General features: G+C 42.0%; 1 protein-coding gene across 1 annotated transcript in view; it reads left to right on the top strand.

Moving 5' to 3' along the window:
- VASH1 (vasohibin 1) overlaps positions 1-19,427 on the top strand; it is a 29,432-nt gene that overhangs the window by 2,390 nt on the left and 7,615 nt on the right. Inside the window, exons 2-6 of the mRNA XM_043987971.1 lie at positions 7,762-7,850; positions 9,530-9,586; positions 12,460-12,534; positions 15,220-15,601; positions 18,428-18,540. Coding sequence (XP_043843906.1) covers positions 7,762-7,850; positions 9,530-9,586; positions 12,460-12,534; positions 15,220-15,601; positions 18,428-18,540 — 716 coding nt within the window. The remainder of the gene's footprint in view (positions 1-7,761; positions 7,851-9,529; positions 9,587-12,459; positions 12,535-15,219; positions 15,602-18,427; positions 18,541-19,427) is intronic.

Genomic DNA, 19,427 nt, shown 5'->3' with positions numbered 1-19,427 from the left:
ACCTGGGCTGGGGAGAGTGGGCAATGGAGGAAGGGATGGATGGAGAAAAAAGAGGAGAGAGTTTCCTGTCATATAAGTTGAACTTAGATGACTACTTGTCCAGGGGCGTACAGGAGATTTTGAGTGGCATAAAGGGGTATAGAAAAGTGTTGAAATGAGGGGTATAGAGAAGTTTGATGTTTTGATTGGACTAGATGACCCTTGAGGCCTCTTGCAGTGTTAGAATTCTTTGATGGTTCTTTAGCTCAGGTCCCTGCAGAATAGGATACCAGCAAGTCTTTGGGGGAGTGAGCAGAAGTTGGGAAAGGTAGCTAGAGAACTGAATGTGTCCTGATCACCTGGGTTTGGATTACTAAAAGAGGAATGAATGGGGAAAGGAAGGGTCCAGGAGTAGAAGGAAGAACAAATGGACACTAAAAATAAATAAATTACACCTAACAGTTTAGCCAGAGTAAATTAGTGGAGTACAGGAATTCCATCAAACAGATGTCCATAGAGTATGATACCCCATAAGGCAGACAACTTTGTGTCTAGATTATTTTTTACTAAATGCCTTGCCTTGTTCAATCATTTTTAAGTTGTGTCCGACACTTCATGACCCCATTTAGGGTTTTCATACAACGATACTGGAATGGTTTGCTATTTCTTTCTCCAGCTCATTTTACAGATGAAGAAACTGAGGCAAACAGGGTTAAGTGATTTGCTGAGGACCACACAGCCAGTAAGTGTCTGAGGTTGGATTTGAACTCAGGTCTTGACTCCAGACCTGGTGCTTTATCTACTTTGACTTAGTAGGATAACAGAGCCTTCATGCATAATTTCTCTCTGAACATCAGAAGCAGCTGAGGTTGGAGGTTTCTCATCCTTACATAGGTATGGCATAACTATCTAAAGAGACATGCTGGGGGCCTAATTTTTGGTCAATTTTTTTTTCTTTTTTCATATGAGGATTAAGGCAGGACCACCATGGAAAATCACTGGCCAAGTGATGCCAACTTATCTGTGAGGAACAGTGATCAAAGATTTGGGATTCAGGGGCATAAGATGTTCCTTCTAAGAAAGGTTGGTAAAAAGAAAAGAAAAGAAAAGGAAGGTTGGTTATAAACTCTGAAAGTGACTTAAACTGACACATTGCTCTCTTTTGAGAGATGTTGATGGACTAGTGACATCTTTTCTCAGGTGTCTTTCAACAAGAAGAGACTCACATCTGGCCATGAGAACATAAAAGATAAATGTACGGGGAAGCTAGGTGGCGCAGTGGATAGAGCACCAGCCCTGGAGTCAGGAGGACCTGAGTTCAAATCCGGCCTCAGACACTTAACACTTACTAGCTGTGTGACCCTGGGCAAGTCACTTAACCCCAATTGCCTTACTCACACCCCCAAAAAAAGATAAATGCACAATCAATGGAAGGTAACCTTAGAAGGGAGGGCATTGTCACCTGAGGAGGACCTGGAAAGACCTCTTAGAGGAGATAGTGCTTAAGGTGAGTCTTAAGGAAAATCTGGGGATTGAGGGCATTCTGGGCACAGGGAACAGCTGGTGCAAAGGCATGGAGATAGGACAGTGCCATGTATGAGAAAGGAAAAGCCGACTACAATGGCTAGATCACAGAGGGCATGAAGTACTGTGTAATAGGACTAGCAAAGTAAGAAGGAGCCAGATTATAAAGAGCTCTAAACAATAATCAAAGGGCTTTATCTTTGATCCTGGAGGCAATAGGGAGCCACTGAAGTTTATTGAGAGAAGTTCTGAGCATCAGACAAATGCTTTAGGAATGGAACTGCAAATTCTATTCTCATGTGAATGACTAAGTTTTGAACAGATAGCCCTAAGCTATATCCCGACTCCAGCCCACCATTAAGCAGAGGTATAAAACTAATCACAAAGGGTACTGGGGAATGGAATATAAATATCTTGGCACAAACTTAACATCATCATTGGAAAAAATCGTTGTTACCAGCAGTTCAGTTCAGCAACCGTTTAAAGTGAATGCGTATGGGCAGCTAGGTGGTGCAGTGGATAGAGCACCATCCCTGGATTCAGGAGTACCTGAGTTCAAATCCAGCTTCAGACACTTGATACTTACTAGCTGTGTGACCCTGGGCAAGTCACTTTTAACCCCAATTGCCTCTCAAAAAAGAAAAAAGTACATGCTTTGTGCAAGGCATTGTTTTAGTCTGGTGATTCAAAGATAATGATAAAACAGTGCTTCCCCTCAAGGAACTTGTCTGTTCTACAGGTGGTTGGCTAGTAATGTTTTCTTCAAATATAAGAAGGGCAGCTTACTTAGGTTGTTGGAGTTTATAATGGGACGGTTTGTTTTTATTTGGGTTTTGGATGAAAGGTGAAGAGAAAGCATTAAAAGGAAGTTTTGGAGAGGGTTAGAAGGATTTAAATCTCCTCCCATCCCCAACTTTTGAACATAGAAAGGAAGCACAGACTGTAGACCAAAGTAAAATTGCCCTAGGTTTGGTTTTGGTGTCTGCCCTTCCCTCTATGGGAAACAGACATCTCCTTCCCCATCTCCTAGCCAAAAGGGAATTATCGATCTAGGTAGCACAGTGGATAAAGGAAGACCTAAGTTCAAATCCGGCTTCAGATACTTGCTAGCTATGTGACCCCCAGGCAAGTCATTTAACCTCTGTCTGCCTCAGTTTCCTCATTTGTAAAATAGGATAATAATAACTCCTACCTTCCTGAGATGTTGTAGGGATCAAGTGAGATAATTATTGTAAAGCACTTAGAACAGTCCCTGGTACACAGTAAGCACTAAATAAATGTTAGTTATCATTATCTATCTAGGGGAAAGTTTGAGAGAGAAAAAGTCAGCTGTGGGGGTTTGATGCTAATAGTAGTAGAGAAACAGCCTGCTGTAGTGAATTAAGCCTCTGGAAGATCTAGGTTCAAATCCTGCCTCTTATAATGTGTTAGTTATAAAACCATGGACAAGTCATTTAACTTATTAGTGTCCCAGGCAATTCTCAAAGACAAGTTATATAAGGTGGGTCCAAAGTCACAAAAGGGTTTGATGTTTTAATAACTTTTTGAAAATTAATTGTATTTATTTTCTATACATATTTATTTCCTACATATACTTACATGATGCTATGGTATTGTAAATTAAAAACAAAAAATAAAGGATTTATTAAATATCGAAACCCCTTTGTGACTTTGTGTAGAAGAGATGCCAGTCTTCATCTCATTGCTGATCTGCATTGTTTTTTTTTTTTTTATAAAATCATGGAGGGGTTGAAGTGGTAGCATTACAGACTTTCCACTAAAAAGAAGGAGGAAGAAGAGAAAGAGGAGGAGGAGGAGAAGGAAGAGGAAATAATGATCCCTAAAGTCCCTTGCAGTTCTAATATTCTGTGATTTTAATCTCATTCTAAGTGGAAAGTCTGTAATGCTACCACTGTGTTCCAGAGATTTTTAAAAGTTCTACTAAGTGCAAATGACTTAATATTAAAAAACAAATAAATTATTAATAAATGGTATTTAAATGTATAGATTTAAACTAAATTAGAAAGGGTAATAATTTGTAAATAGTGTTTTAACTATTAACTCTAGTTTTATCTTTAAAGGAATATAATCTTTTGGAAGTCCCTAGGCCTGCCAAGAATCTGTGGTAGCTCCAACAGCCCAGCAGTCAATTAGAGGCTATTAGTTAATTCTTCTTGGGGGCAGCTAGATGGTGCAGTGGATAAATCACCGGCCCTGGATTCAGAAGGACCTGAGTTCAAATCCGACCTCAGACACTTGACACTTACTAGCTGTGTGACCCTGGGCAAGTCACTTAACCCCCATTGCCCTGCAAAAAAAAAAAAAAAAAGAAAGAAAGAAAAGAAAAAAAGTTAATGCTTCTTCACCTTCTTCCTGATCTAGTAGTGGGGAAGTATGGGTCTGTTTTCCTCCAAGAAAAATAATAAACAAGTCATAATATCTTGTATCCAGACATTATCAGGGACAGCCCTATCAAATTATGGGGGAAGTGGTTATGGCCTTAAGATAAGTCTCCACACTGTGACTCCATCAATCTTTGAGGTTCGTTTTCCTTCTTTCCCTGATGGTAACTCTCCTTCCCCTTCCCATTACTGTCTTATTTCTTGAACATTATTGATGGTATCAGAAATAGAAAGGAAAATAAATACATAACTGAAATTTATATGACATCTTGAAGTTTGTGAAGGATTTTCGGTTATCTCATTTGAACCTCACAACAGTCTGCAGAGAGGCAGGCACTAGAGTTATCATCTCTACTTTACAGAGGATGAAACTGAGGGCCCAAGAGTAAGTGACTTGTCCCTGGTCACACAGCTAAGTAAGAATTAGAAGTGAGGTAGACTTCCTAATCTTCCTCAGTTCTAAGAAAATGTTTGCCTGAGTCAGTGAGACGGTACCAGTGGGAATCTTTCCTGTTTCTGCAGATCATTCACAGATATACTTCTGGACCTCTTTACTATGTGATATTGGAATATGAAAATCCAAAGGGAGAGTCCTACTGGAGTCAACATGCTTCTAGGAGAATTTGGGACCAGGATAGCTTAGAGGGTCTGGGGGGGGGGGGGCGGAAGAGCTCGTGCATTCCTGCTCCTAAGCCTGGCTACTTGACTGACTACAGAAAGTTTTGTGAAGTGGTTCCTATTTCTCCTTAGGGATCCCTGAGGAATCAAGCAACAATCTTAGGCAGAGTTCCTTTCATAGAACTGGAAAAGCCTTAGTGATGGTCTACTCCAATCATCCCCTCTTCTAACCTTTCATTTTCAAGATAAAGAAATAAGTTTCAAAAAGGAGAAAAAAAAAAGATTAGTACCCAAGCCAGAATCCTATCTTATTATCTATAAAATTAACATATTAGACTAGGTGATGTATAAAATTTGTTCCAGCACCAAATCCTTTTGTCTGGCTGTACTCGAAGACGTGTTTTAAGAATTAAATGAGATGATGTGTGTGAAAGCATTTTGACAGCTATGAAATGCAACATAAACATAAGGTGATGATGGTGATGGCTGCCATGGTGGTCCTCCTTCTGCTACCTTGCCAGCCCCCAGTCCCATTATGTAAATTGTATTTATTTGGAATAACAAAAGACAGATCCACTGTGGTCCTTAGCTCACTTGGCATGGGGAAAGGAAGGCCCCAGATCTTCAGCTTTGTTGACTTATGACATCAGCCATGTCAGTGGGGAAAGGGAGGAAAGAAAGCAGAGTATGCTTCTCCCCAGCAGAGATGTCATCTGTTTGGGGAGCCACATCTGTTGCTAGGGACAGCCGAGGCCGGGAGGGAACAGGACAGAAGGCCAGGATTTCCGCAATAGCTCTAGAGTCCCAGCCCTCCTGCATTTTAAAGCTTTTACAGGGGCAGCTAGGTGGCGCAATGGATAGATCACCGGCCCTGGAGTCGGGAGTACCTGAGTTTAAATCCAGCCTCAGACACTTAACACTTACTAGCTGTGTGACCCTGGGCAAGTCACTTAACCCCAATTGCCTCACTTAAAAAAAAAAAAAAAAGCTTTTTACACATGTGTCTGTTAGAGATTGAAGGAAGTGCAGAAATCTGCTAACCTCTGTGAGTGTCACAGCTTACTTCCCTTTCTCTGCTAAAGCCCAGCCTCCATCTGGCTAACCCCAGTTATTTCAAGGTCTGTGATGAAGAGAATAACTAAAAATGGGATGTTCTAGGTTCTTTTATACCCCCATCCTACTTCAGGTTTCTTCTTACAATTCCCCTTTTTCTAGATACGTTGTATCTAGAAATCACTCAGAAGTCATTAGTTCTCCTACATGGAGCCACAGGGTCTGGTCCTGAAAATCCAGGAATTCTGCTGGTCCATGGTCTTGGATTTGGCAAAGACTACATGGTAGAGGAGATGCCCAGGACTGCCTGGGCATCGTCTGACAAGTAGAGAAGCCAAGAATACAAGGGATGATACGGGATGATGCTTGTATTGGTGCAAGGGAGCTCAAAGAGCTTACCTAGTGTAAGCTATAGCTGGACATCAGATTCTCTCAATGAGAAGGGATGTCTGGCAAGCCTGTACCCTGTTGGGGTCAGTTAGAATACCTGTGTTTTGTAGAGGCTTCCCAACTTCTACTTCATTTTCCCCCTTAAAATTGTGGGTAATAAATTTTAAAATTATAAATAAATAAAATTAAACATTGTGGATCTTCAAGCTTTGGGGGAAGGAGAAGGAATCCCAGAGAGAAGTCATTGACTGCAAATAGTATCTACTAGTAGGCAGGCTTAGATTTTCATTCCCTGCCCTAGTGAAAGACCTCAGCATGAAATGTGGAAAGGATAGAATTCAAATTAATTTGGTGGTCAAACCTGACCCAACCTTAACCTTTCCTGTTGTGTCTGCTGCACAGCACTTTCCTGTGACTCACACTGAGTCAGTCCTGAGCTTCCAATGAGCTTCTTTCACCCATCAAAGGGACTCCTACCCTGTTCTTCCTGTTTTAAATGCAGCATCTGCCTATTCCCAAGAGACCATGCACTCCTTCCTAGGGGAGATTCCAGGGCTAGAATAGCGTAGGATGCCCCTTCTGAGAAGGGTTCTTCCCCTATTCCCTACAACACTTAGTGCTGGAACCAAGGCACTGGAAAAAATAGAAGCAGTCACTGATAGAGCCAAGTGGTTCATTTTCCTAGCCATGGTCTCTGTGTCCTGTAGATGCCATGAACCACATCAGTGGTATAATAGGCAGTCCTGCCAAAAGATAATGTGAAAAGTAGGGATGATCTGTCTTTTGAGGCCACAGAAACACGTGTCTGACCAAAACACATCTCCCTCCCTTTTCTCCAGCTCTCAGTCTACTAGGATATCAAATATTCTCACCATTAGTTATTGCTTTGGATTGATGTATTATACCTCCAGAAAACACCTAATATAATGTTACCTGGGAGGGGATAACAAATTAATCAATTCATTCCCACTGACACAAGAGCATGAATTTGTTCATCAGATAAATTAGCAGACTGTCATCTGGCACAGGGCAGGTCTCAGAGAGCATGCTATATAGAGCAAATATATTTTAATGTAGCTATACTCAAACACAGAGCAAATTTTACTGTTTTAGGTCCCAGGGGGGTGAGGAAGAAGGAAGATGAATCCAGTAAGGAACAAAAGTCCATCTCCCAATGCTGAACCACAACTGGTTTGTAATTTATAAAGCTAGAGAGTTGCCTAAGGCACAGAGGCCTAGTGACTTGCCTCATAACTACTCTGGGTCAGAAGTGGGATTTGAGTTTAGGTGTTTCTAACTCCAAGGCTGTCTCTCTAATCCTCTCTGCTGTGTTGTTTCTCTTGTGCTTTCTGAATCCAGATATTAAATTTCTACAAAATAGCAAGAACCCAGCAAAAGATTTTTTAAATCCCAGTGAACCAGTTTAAACTATACCCAAACATGTTTATTTCTAAAACTATTTAATCAAAGCAAAACTGAAATTCAAATGTTCTTCAAACCAAGTCAATGTTTTGTTCCACATGAGTCCCAGTTATTGATAGTTGAAACTTGGGGAAAGAGACTCTGCCCAAAGTAGGTAGGAGTGGATGTGATGCTATGGGGGAGAGAGGGAAGGTATCTATTTAGCAGGAGGTAGGGGGGAATCAGTCGACAGCACCAAAGGAAATAAGGACAAAGAGGAGATTGAGTGGTGGGATGAAAGAGATCAATTTCACTTGTTTTGTACTTTCTCCTGAAATCAAGCCTGGCTTCCTCACTCCTTGTAACAAGGATTTCATTTCTTTTGTTTCCCCAGACTCCCATACCAAGTGTGCCTACATTCCAGCCGTCCACATCTATCCCTGAGCGCCTGGAAGCCATACAGCGTTATATCAGGGAGCTGCAGTATCCTTTGCCACACTGAGTAGTGTGTCTCATGTTCTTTCACTGGGATCACCCAAGCCTATCCAAAAGAAGGCACCACTATCTATTGCCTTACCCTGAGATGGAAGTTGAGCCCTTGTCAAGGAGGGAAAGCAGTTTGGATTGGAAAGCAGTTTGTTTCATCCCATTTTGTAGTGGATTAAATGGGATGATAATTGTAAGGCATTTAGCATAGTGCCTGGAACATAACAGGTGCTTATTAAGTATTTCTTCCCTTCCCCTTCTCCTTCTGGGCCCAGTGGAGTCAGAAGACCTGAGTTCAAATCCAGCCTCAGACACTAGCTGTGGGACACTAGGAAATTCACCTAAACTCTTCCTGTCTTACTTATTTTACCTAGAACACAGTAGGCCCTATTAATGTTTGTTCCCTTACCCTATTTCTGGAAGAATTCAAATTTTGGATGTCTCTTGAGATACCTTACAGACTTTGGATTCCCCAGTGTTATGGAAAAAACTGACCATACAGGGGAAATCCTAACTCAGTGCAATTTAAGAAGTATTTATTAAGCTCCTACTGTTTACAGTCACTGTGCTAGGCTCTGGGGATCCAAAGAGCAGTATGCTTGCATGACACATTTTTATGTTCAATCTGTTATTAACATTTTGTCCATCACTTTCTATAGTCTAGACAAAAACCAAAATAGTCTATCAAGCCCTGGTCCATAGCATTTGCAGATTTCCAAGGTGTAAATGCTCATACAACATTTATCAGCTCTGCTGGTTTGAGCTGTCTACCAGCACACCCCTAGATACAAGGATAAAGCCAAACAAACCCTTCCTTTCATGAGCTTACATTCTATTAGAGAGAAATAACATATAGATATTATGTTTATAGAAACTTTATGTATCAACTATACACAAAGTAACTTTGAAAAATAAAGCATAGAGGGGCAGCTAGGTGGCACAGTGGATAAATCACTGGCCTTGGATTCAGGAGGACCTGAGTTCAAATCCAGCCTCAGCCACTTGACACTTACTAGCTGTATGACCCTGGGCAAGTCACTTAACCCTCATTCATTGCCCCACAAAAAAGCATAGACCTAATAGGAAGAGGAGTTTAACAATAAAACACAGGCACCAAATAGCAAAATGGAAAGATGGGGAAGAATGGGATGGGGACACTGGAGGGATGTTGCTATGGATGGTTATGAGGGAGTAGGGAGTGGTGGTCAGAGAAAGGAGCTTTTACTACACTGACTACCACTCAGAATCTCAGGGACTCTTGAGTAGAACCATAATGTAATGGATTGTTGTGCTTTTCACAGTGGCAAAGGTAACATTGATTTGACTACTCAGTCCTTGTAAAAGAGGTTTAAGGGGCAGCTAGGTGGCGCAGTGGATAGAGCACTGGCCCTGGAGTCAGGAGGACCTGAGTTCAAATCCAGCCTCAGACACTTAACACTTACTAGCTGTGTGACCCTGGGCAAGTCACTTAACCCCAATTGCCTCACTTAAAAAAAAAGAGTTTTAAAAATTAGTTATGCCCATGGCAGAAGGACAGATGTGTCTAAGAGACAAGCTGGCATTCCCATCCTTGATTTCTATTCCCTTCTAGGGGAAGCCAAATAAAATATGAAACAAAATGGATGACAGTGGAGATGGAAGCCCATCACTTGGATTCCTTAACCTTTTACCTCCAGGTACAATCATACAGGAACACAGTTCTTTGAAATTAAGAAGAGCAGACCTCTGACTGGGTAAGTGCCTCCATCCACTGTTCTAATCAGAACTGTTACCCACTGAACAAGACAATGCCCCCTACATTCCTGGGCAGCTATGCTTTTCAATAGGTATGTATCAGGCCATTCCTGGAAGAAGATAAGGTCATCCATGATGGGGGCAGGGCCTTCATACAAATGGACTTAAGTTAAATGAAAATCAAGGGCAGCCTTGAAGAGAAAATGAATCCACAGAAAGGGGAATACTGTCTGGAATGGAGCCATTCTACCTTCTTGCTTTGGGGGATGGGACACAAGGAATGGGATTAATGGTTAACTAAATTGATCATGTGATGAAGTTATAAAAAGGGAAAAAATTACACAGTCCCTGCCCTCAAAGGGTTTATACTCTAAAAGATAAACAATGATTAAAAAAAATAAAAGATAAAGAGTGGCCTGAAAGATTGTAGGAAGAATGTATGACTTCTAACCAAGAGGTTCAAGTGAGGTTTCATGGAGGAGACAGCACCTGAGTAGAACCTTGAAGAAGTGGAAAGATATCAAGAGTCCATTCTGGCAGGTGAGGCAGAGGTAATCTGCTTAAAAACAGGTGGGACAGGGAAGAACAAGATAAGTAAGCAATGAGTAGTCCAGTGTGGCTATAATCTACAGTAGGTAAAAGGTGGAAGTCTGCAATATAGCTGGAAAGATAGGTTAGAGGAAGGCTATGAAGAGTTATATTGTAATGCTAGGCAATGGAAGTCAACATGTGCCTTAGGAGTGTATACACACACATACACACACATATATGCACTTGCGTATGTATATATCAGATCTTTGTTTTAATCACCCAATGGAGAAGCTACCCCCTGTAGTCTTCCTCTTCGAGTCACTATCAAGACCCTAAACCAAGGGGCAAGAAGCAGTCCTCCTGTGCCCTAGGGAGGACTCTGTTACTTTAGCAGAAGCTGTAAATCAGAGGTTCTTTATAAGTTGTATTTTATTTTATTTTCCAATTACATGTAAGGATTGTTTTCAACATTCATTTTTGTAAGATTCTGAGTTCCAAATTTTTCTCCCTCCTTCCCTTCTTTGCCCCCTTCCCAAGATGGTAAGCAATCAGATATAGGTGTGTATATAAAAACGTGTGTATGTATATATACATATACACATACACATACATATATGTGTATATGTGTATGAATATGTATATATAATCATGTTATACATTTTTCCATATTAGTCATGTTGTAAAAGAAGAATCAGAACAAAAGGGGGAAACCATAAGAAAAAATAACAACAAATAAAGTGAAAATAGTGTACTTTGATCTGTATTCAGATTCCATAGTCCTTTTTCTGCATAAAACCTTAACGTATGGTCTGTGGACTTTTTTTTTTTTTTTTTTGCGGGGCAATGCGGGTTAAGTGACTTGCCCAGGATCAGACAGCTAGTAAGTGTCAAGTGTCTGAGGCCAGTTTTGAACTCAGGAACTTCTGAATCCAGGGCCGGTGTTTTATCCACTGCGCCACCTAGCTGCCCCCTGGACTTTTTTTTAACATTTCAATGATGGAATTTCAATATAATTGTCTTTGTAATCCTTTTGTTAAACTCCTTTTTTACTTTATTTTATGCTTTTGAAAACTGTTCTTAGAAGGGACCCACAGCCTTCATCAGACTAGCAAAAGGGTCCATATTCTAAAACCAGGGTAATAACTCCTGCTCTAGAAGGAAATGGAATCTATTTGACAGAGTCTATGCCTGCTTATCTTTCCTTCCCCTCCACTCCCTTCTCATGTCCAAGCCTACCGATATCTAATGAGAGGCTGGTACCGAGTGAGGACACCCTGGAGAAGATTTCAAGATTGGTACCTATTATGAGTAGGCTGGGTTGTCATTTCTCAGTGAATTACCTGATAAGTGTTGAAGAATGCCCTGTTCCCATTTTTTGTGAAAGAAATAGTTTGATTCTGCGTTCCTAGGGGCCTAGTATGATGAGATAGGTCTGATCAACTGGAAGAAGGCATCCAAGTTGCTTTAGAACTAAAATCTAATAAAACCCCTTGAATTCCAAACACAAGAGCCTAGGAACAATGGGGCTTGGAGTTAACTGAGTTTAGACTGTCTAAAATTGTTATTGAAGGACAACAGGGCATGGAACCAGTTGCAGACTAGTGATTGTTCCCAGTTACATGCTACTTGGACAAACCATTATTGGGTCAGTAGGGCTTAAATGTTCCTGCCTTCACTCCCTTTTCCCCTGGAGTAAACTGACTGGTTTGGTCCGTTTGGGATACATTTATTAAAAGAGAAGAGGTCAATTCTGAGGCCTTGGGAAAAAGCATAATAGATTTTTCCTGCCTTACTGCTGCCTCCCTGAATGGCTACCCATCTAAGGTGGGGGCTTTTACCCTCTGCTAATTCCTATTAGCCTCATGAGGGTGAGTGAAGGGATAGAAAGAAGGAGGATGCTGATCACTGGCCTACCTGCCCTTGCTGCACTCCTTCCTCGGGAGTCCTCAGGGAGGGTAGGGAGAGAGGACTTTGTATTATAGCAGAAGATGTGTAACACAGGGAGAGAGGGAGCAGCTTCTCCCCTTCTTTGTTATCACTCGAAATCTTCTCCCTTTTCTCTTTTTCTCTCATTCCCCATCCATCTCTAAAAAGTAGCCCTTTCTCCTCTTTCACAAGGGAGAGGATGGATAAACAAGGCATGCCAGGCCAAAGCGGAATCAGCCAAGAAAGCAATAGTTTGTTTTAATTTGGTTTTCTTGTTGCTTACCCTTCTTCTTTCCCTCTTACCCATGTCAGCTTCCCTTACTTCCACCTTCTCCCTCAGCAGTGTCCTCCTCTGGGTCCAAGGATAACTGATGAAGCTTTCTGCCTGGGTCTGACCCTCCCTCTTTTCCCACAGGCTGATGGACCTGGCTAAGGAGATGACCAAAGAGGCTCTGCCAATCAAATGCCTAGAAGCTGTGATCCTGGGAATGTATCCTTTCTCCTCACTCCATGACCTTCTCTCCTATCACTGCTCTGCCTTTTCTTCTCCCAAAGCCTGCTTTTGGCATGGTGGAAAGAGCTCTGGTAACAAATCAGGAATGCCAGGGACTAGTCTTGGCTCTGCCCCCCACTACATGTGACTTTAGGCAAGTTCCTTTCCTCTCTGGATCTCTGTTTCTTCATCTGTAAAATAAGGGGCTTGTGCCAGATATCTAAGGACTTTTTCATTTCCAAAAATTCTGTATTTCTATTCAAGCTCCTCCCCCATGTATGTTTGGTCCAAGAGCGAAATGATCTCTGGGTCTGTAGACTATGGCTGAGTGAAACCTGCATCTCTTACATCACAGGCTAACCCTTGGCGCTTTACCATTGAATTGTAAACTGTAAGGGGCCTTTAGGAAAAAGAAACTATGGGATGGATGCACAGGGAGGGGCAACTGTGCCAGCCACAGCCCAAAGGGGATGTGGTGTATGTATTGTTCACACATCCACATGCATGTGAGTGTGTATGTGTGTGCATGTTCATGAGTGATGTGTGTAGTAGTAGTAGTAGTATACTACCTGACCCAGAAGCTCATCTTCACTAACTATTCACCATTTAAAAGAGAGTTAGAAGACAGAAGAATAGAATTTGTATTGGTCAGAGGTAGGAATCATGGACTCGGTGATTCAAAGAACTGGGGGAAAAAACAGGAAATCAAGAATTGGTGACTTTTCATTTTATCTCTTTCTCAGACCAGTCATATTCTCCTCCTCTCCTCTCTTTTTTCTCCTCTCCTCTTCTCTCCTCTCTCTTCTCCTCTCCTCTCCTCTTATAGGATCATAGATTTAAAGCGGGAAGAGACCTTAGAAGCTGGTAAAGCTAGACCCCACCCCCATTTTACAGATGACATACCTGGAACAATTGTTTGAGGCAGTTTTTGAACCCAGGTCTTCCTGGCTCCAAGTCTACTGTTCTATCCACTCTACCAGTGCCATCAAATTCAAATAGAAATAGGGGTCTTTAAAAACCATATGTAAAAGTCCTTGCAGGCCACATGTTGACTCAGAAAACCACACATGTTTATATATTTCTTCTTTATTAATACGTTGACACACAATACACTTTAATCTGGTTTGGACCACACTCAGAAATGTTGTGGGCCACACGCACCCCTGGGTCACATGTTTGACATTCCTGCCCTATACGGTGCTGCCTCTTTTCCTACTGTAATTAATAAAATAGGGTTAGGAATTATCACTGTCCAATCCACGGGTATAAAAATTTGCTCATTCATCATGAAGCCTTTTCCCCAAAGGGGTAGACTCATGTCTAAAAAGTACATTTTGAGGAACTGTATAAAATGGGCTGCCCCTGGCTAAAGGCTTTTGTATATGACTATGAGAAGACTCCATGATTTCATCATTATAGGGGGCTCCCTCTACCAACAGAGATTATATATCATTCTGTTGAATCCTCAGGAGTCACCTGAGCTGCATATCAAGTGTATATACATTAAGGCCAGAGTTACAGGTCTAGTCAGCATCAGAGGCAGGATTTGAACTCAGGTCTTCCTGACCCCCAACCCCAGCACCCTCTCCTGAGTCGTGTTGTCTCTGAATATTGAGAGTAGTGGGAAATAAAGTAACTCTGAGAATTTCAGGTCCACAACTGACAGCTTCCCCCAGGCACCAGATTCACTTCCACAGAAAGAATAAAACTACAGAGCTTGGGGGCAGCTAGGTGGCGCAGTGGATAGAGCACTGGCTCTGGAGTCAGGAGTACCTGAGTTCAAATCCAGCCTCAGACACTTAACACTTACTAGCTGTGTGACCCTGGGCAAGTCACTTAACCCCAATTGCCTCACCAAAAAAAAAAAAAAAACTACAGAGCTTGGTTACCAAGAACAAAGGGTTTGACCCCCCCCTTTTGGGTATAAGTGCCCACTTTGAGATTTGAATCTGATCAAAGCAAGCCGCTACTCTCTAGGTTTTATGTGTGCTCATTAGACTACCTTACAGGGCATTTAGGCATTCCTGAGGGTTCTTTGGGGTACTTTGTACTAGATGGAAATCTCCAATTCCATCCTATTTCTTGTTCAGTTGTTTCAGTCATGTCCGACCCTTCATGACCCCATTTGGGGTTTTCTTGGCAAAAATACTAGAGTGGCTTGCCATTTCCTTCTCTAGTTGATTCTACAGATGTACAGACTGAGGCAAACAGGGTTAAGTGACTTGCCCAGGGTCATACAGCTAGTTAGTATCTGAGGCAAGATTTAAACTCAAAGATGAATTGGATCTCAGGCCCAGCATTCTATCCACTGTGCCATCTAGCAGCCCCCTACATCCTACTAACTGAAAAAAACACTTTAGGTGAAAAGAGGGACGAAGTGCTGAGCTCCAGAACACTTTAGTAAGCCCATGGCCTAGATAGATCAGCAGGGCTAGGATCCCTCCATCTTCACTCACTGCCATCAATCCCTTACCTTGGAGACAAGGCAGCAAAAACAGAGGGGTTGTTACCCTGGAAGGATCTGAGACTCAACATCATAAATTACTGAAAGCCCCATCTGGAGAGTTTCTATTAAGTAGCAGTAGCATCTTGGGAAATCTACCTGGTTCACTGGGTAATGTACTACAACTGGGTGGCTGGCTCCTCTTTGGTTGTTTTCCTGAGCAGGATTGGCGCGACCAGTTACCTCACCAACAGCATGCCCACACTGGAGCGGTTCCCCATCAGCTTCAAAACCCACTTCTCAGGGAATTACTTCCGGCATATCGTGCTGGGGGTGAACTTTGGGGGTCGCTATGGAGCGCTAGGCATGAGCCGCCGTGAGGACCTCATGTACAAGCCTCCCACTTTCCGCACACTCAGTGAGCTGGTCCTGGATTATGAGGCTGCCTACCAACGCTGTTGGCATGTCCTGAAGAAGGTGAAGCTTGGTCAGTGTGTCTCTCACGATCCCCATAGCGTGGAGCAGATTGAGTGGAAACACTCTATCCTGGATGTGGAGAAGCTTGGGCGAGAGGACTTCCGGAAGGAGCTAGAGCGGCATGCCCGGGATATGAGGCTGAAGGTCAGTTATGGAAGATAAGGGTTTGGGGATGTTGGGAGAGGGAAAGAAGGAAGTTTGCTATTATGGAAGTATTAGGGGCAGCTAGGTGTCGCAGTGGATAAAGCACTGGCCCTGGATTCAGGAGGACCTGAGTTCAAATCCGGCCTCAGACACTTGACACTTACTAGCTGTGTGACCCTGGGCAAGTCACTTAACCCTCATTGCCTGAAAAAAAAAAAAATCTTGAGTATTATGGAAGTATTAGCCTGGGAATCTAAAGTACCTGAATTATGTCTTTAACTACCAGTGGAAACCACTTGAAATCTTTGGGCCTCATTTATAAGATGAAGGATATTAGGGGGCAGCCAGATGGCGCAGTGGATGGAGCCCTGGATTCAGAAGTACCTGAGTTCAAATCCAACCTCAGGCACTTGGCACTTACTAGCTATGTGACTCTGGGCAAGTCACTGAACTCTCATTGCCCCACCAAAAAAAAAAAAAAAAAGATGAAAGATATTAAAAAGTCCCTTCCAGTTCTAATATTGTATGAGTCTAAAAACCTACCTGCACAAAGAGAGTTAGTAAATGGGTTCATCTATAAAGATCCCCACAGAGGGACCCAAACTATTTAGATGGAATTTAATAGAAATAAATGTAAAGTTCTACACTTGGGTTCAAAAAATCAACTGTGGAAATATAGGCTGGGGGAAAAAAAAGAAAGAAATACAGGCTGACAGAGATAGGACTAGACCACAGTAACTGGCAATAATGGAGGGTCTTACAAACTCAATATGAGTTAGCGATGTGATGTTACCAAATAAACACTATGTGTCAGGTACTGTGCTACAAAGATAGATGTAATAACCCTTAATCAAGCAATAGGTGTAGAATCAGGAAGGTGACTCCTGTTACACTCTACATTGTGTCCCAGCTGGGGTGCCATGTTAAAATATGATTACCATATGTGAGGGAGAACGTTAATAAAGTATAACATGTCCAGAGGAGGATAGCGAAGATTGTGAAAGAACTGGAAACCATGCCCTCTGAGGACCAGATGGAAATGGGAATGTTTAACCTGGAAAAGAGAAGACTTGAGGAGTCAGAGTTAAGGAAGAAAATGGTCTTGAAGAGCTTAGTAGGTGCTGATTAATTGATTCTTTCACATTTGCAGGTGATCTGTCCAGCTGGAAGAAGGTCTATTAGCCCTAGGGAGTCAGAACTAGAATCAATGGCAAGGACTTTCAAAGAGGCAGATTTTAACTTAATGTAATGCAAAATTGCTTTAATTAAGGCTATCTCAAAGTGAAATGGGCGGTTTCAGGAGGTAGTGAGTTCCCTTTTGCTAGTGGCTTTCAAGTAGAATTTAATGACCATTTGTCTGGTATATTTAGAAGGAAGGAAGGAAGGAAGGAAGGAAGGAAGGAAGGAAGGAAGGAAGGAAGGAAGGAAGGAAGGAAGGAAGGAAGGAAGGAAAGATTTATTAAGTGCCAGAAACTGTGCTAAATGCCTTAGAATTATCTCATTTTACTTTCACAACAACTCTAGGAGACAGGTGCTATTGTTATCCCAATTTTACAGTTGAGGAGAGGCAAGAAGAAGTTATGTGACTTGCCCAGAGTCACGTGCTTTATAAGTGTCTAACAGCAAATTTTAACCCAGGTCTTCCTGATTTCAGGCCCACTGCTTTATCCACAGTGTCTCCTGGCTACCTCTAAATGAATTTTGACATCCTTTAAACTCTGATATTTTGTGTGTGTGTGTGTGATTCTTTGAGGTACTGGAGACCAAGGTGACCATTGACTTGACAAACAGATAATAGTTCTCCATTGGATTAGGTCATGGCGACAATCCAGGATGTTTGGGATAAAGTAAAGTGAGAAGAGAGGGCCCCTTCCTCTACCTTCTCTATACCCTCTAAGCTAAGCCCCCAAATCTTTCCATGTTGCCCTGGGCCTCAGAACTGAAGGGTGCCTTTCCTCCTGGCCACCTTTGAGCTTCCAGAAAAAGGGTCCTGAATTCTAAGCCTTCAATGGTCAGTTTCTACAAAAGCTAAACTGATACAAGCTATTCTTTTTTTTTTCGGGGCAGTGAGGGTTAAGTGACTTGCCCAGGGTCCCACAGCTAGTAAGTGTCAAGTATACAAGGTCAGATTTGAGCTCAGGTCCTCCTGAATCCAGGGCCAGTGTTTTATCTACTCTGCACCTAGCTGCCCCCTACAAGCTATTCTTAACAAACCTGTTTAGTTTAACTACAATCACCCACAAAAATACTTCCTAATTATTCCCTCAATATATAACCAGTCACTATAATTCTGGGAACTATACTAACTAAACCAAGATCACATTAGTCCAGAGGCATGTGGGTTAGCCAATACTTTTCCACTGGAGAGGGAAGATTAAGCAACAGCAGAATGTGTGGTCCTTTGAGGGCAAACTTTTTCCTGCCTGACATAATGATGGGGGGAATCTGGGGATGGGGAAGGGAAGTGGTACAGAGCAGAGGCAGGCAAACCCAGACAATGACATTAGTCATCTTTGGGTAAGACCAGGCATATAATGAAGTCCCCCTCAAAGCTGGATTCTAGTCCATGCTGTTGAAACTCTCACGGTAGCAGAACTGGGGATGCTGAGTCTAGAGCCAGGCCTTCCTAGGTCCCTTGTGGTAGAAGCATTGGGAATAGATGGAAGGGCCCTGACTAGAGGATGATCTAGGGATTCTCAGGGCTCTGCTATGTCCCAAGCCTCCTTGAATTCCTTTAGCCTTTGGGCACTCATCTGGGCTATATACTACACGATCCTAAGGTGATGTCTTGAAATTCCCTCATCTCCTTTCCCCTGATGTTTACAGATCAGCAAGGGGACCGGCCCACCCTCTCCTACCAAGGATCGGAAAAAGGATGTATCTTCCCCACAGCGGGGCCAGTCCAGTCCACATCGCCGCAACAGCCGAGGAGAGAGACGGTAAGAAAATGAGTAACTGGTGACAAGGTACAACAGAGACAAGAGATATTTTTCCCCTCAAATTGTTTTGTTTCCCACCCCATCTCCTTTTATCCTACTTAAATAATAATTACAACTGACATCATGTATGGTGCTTAAAGGTTTGCAAATACTTAGAACATTGCATTGTAGGGTCTTTTGAGTACCAACATTTTCAAGAGTACTTTGATTACTCTCTTAGAACTTATGCCTATTATAGCTTCTTAAAATAAAGCCCTAGCTACTTCCTGTTGTGGCTGAGTTTCCCCTGTGCTTTGGAGGAAAAAACTTTACAATTAATAGACCCAAAAAACAATCCTACTTCTGGTTGCATCTGCCTAAAATCAGAGGCTAGTGCTGCCTTTATAATTAAAGCTAGGACTACATATCTATAAAGGGATCTGTTTATCCTTCATTCTCAATAGTGGGAGTGGAGGGGAAGGTAGATTTTTGCTGATTGAAACATATATATATATATATATATATATATATATATATATATATATATATATAATTTTTAAATAAGCCAAAAATGTAAAAGGGATGAGTCAACTCAGTCAAAAACCCAGCATTTATTAAGCAAAAACTAGATGATAGGCCCTGGGGATTCAAGGACAAAATCAAAACTGTCTCCACCCTCAAGGAGCTTACATTCTAATAGGGGAAACAACAAATATATGTATGAATACACATACACAAACATACATATTCTCTATTATCCAGATAAACTGGTCTACTTCCTCTCACAAACAATCCACATCTCATTTCTATACCTTTGCACTGGCTATTCTTACTTAAAAAGACTGGAAAGGTAGGACAGGTTCAAGTTGTAAAGAGCTTTAAATGTCCCAATGAGGTAATTTTATTAG

The sequence above is a fragment of the Dromiciops gliroides genome, chromosome 2 (assembly GCF_019393635.1).
Source record: "Dromiciops gliroides isolate mDroGli1 chromosome 2, mDroGli1.pri, whole genome shotgun sequence".
In the NCBI taxonomy this organism is placed as follows: domain Eukaryota; kingdom Metazoa; phylum Chordata; class Mammalia; order Microbiotheria; family Microbiotheriidae; genus Dromiciops; species Dromiciops gliroides.
The sequence above is the reverse complement of the archived record's forward strand: the minus strand, read 5'-3'. Positions and strand labels throughout refer to the sequence as shown.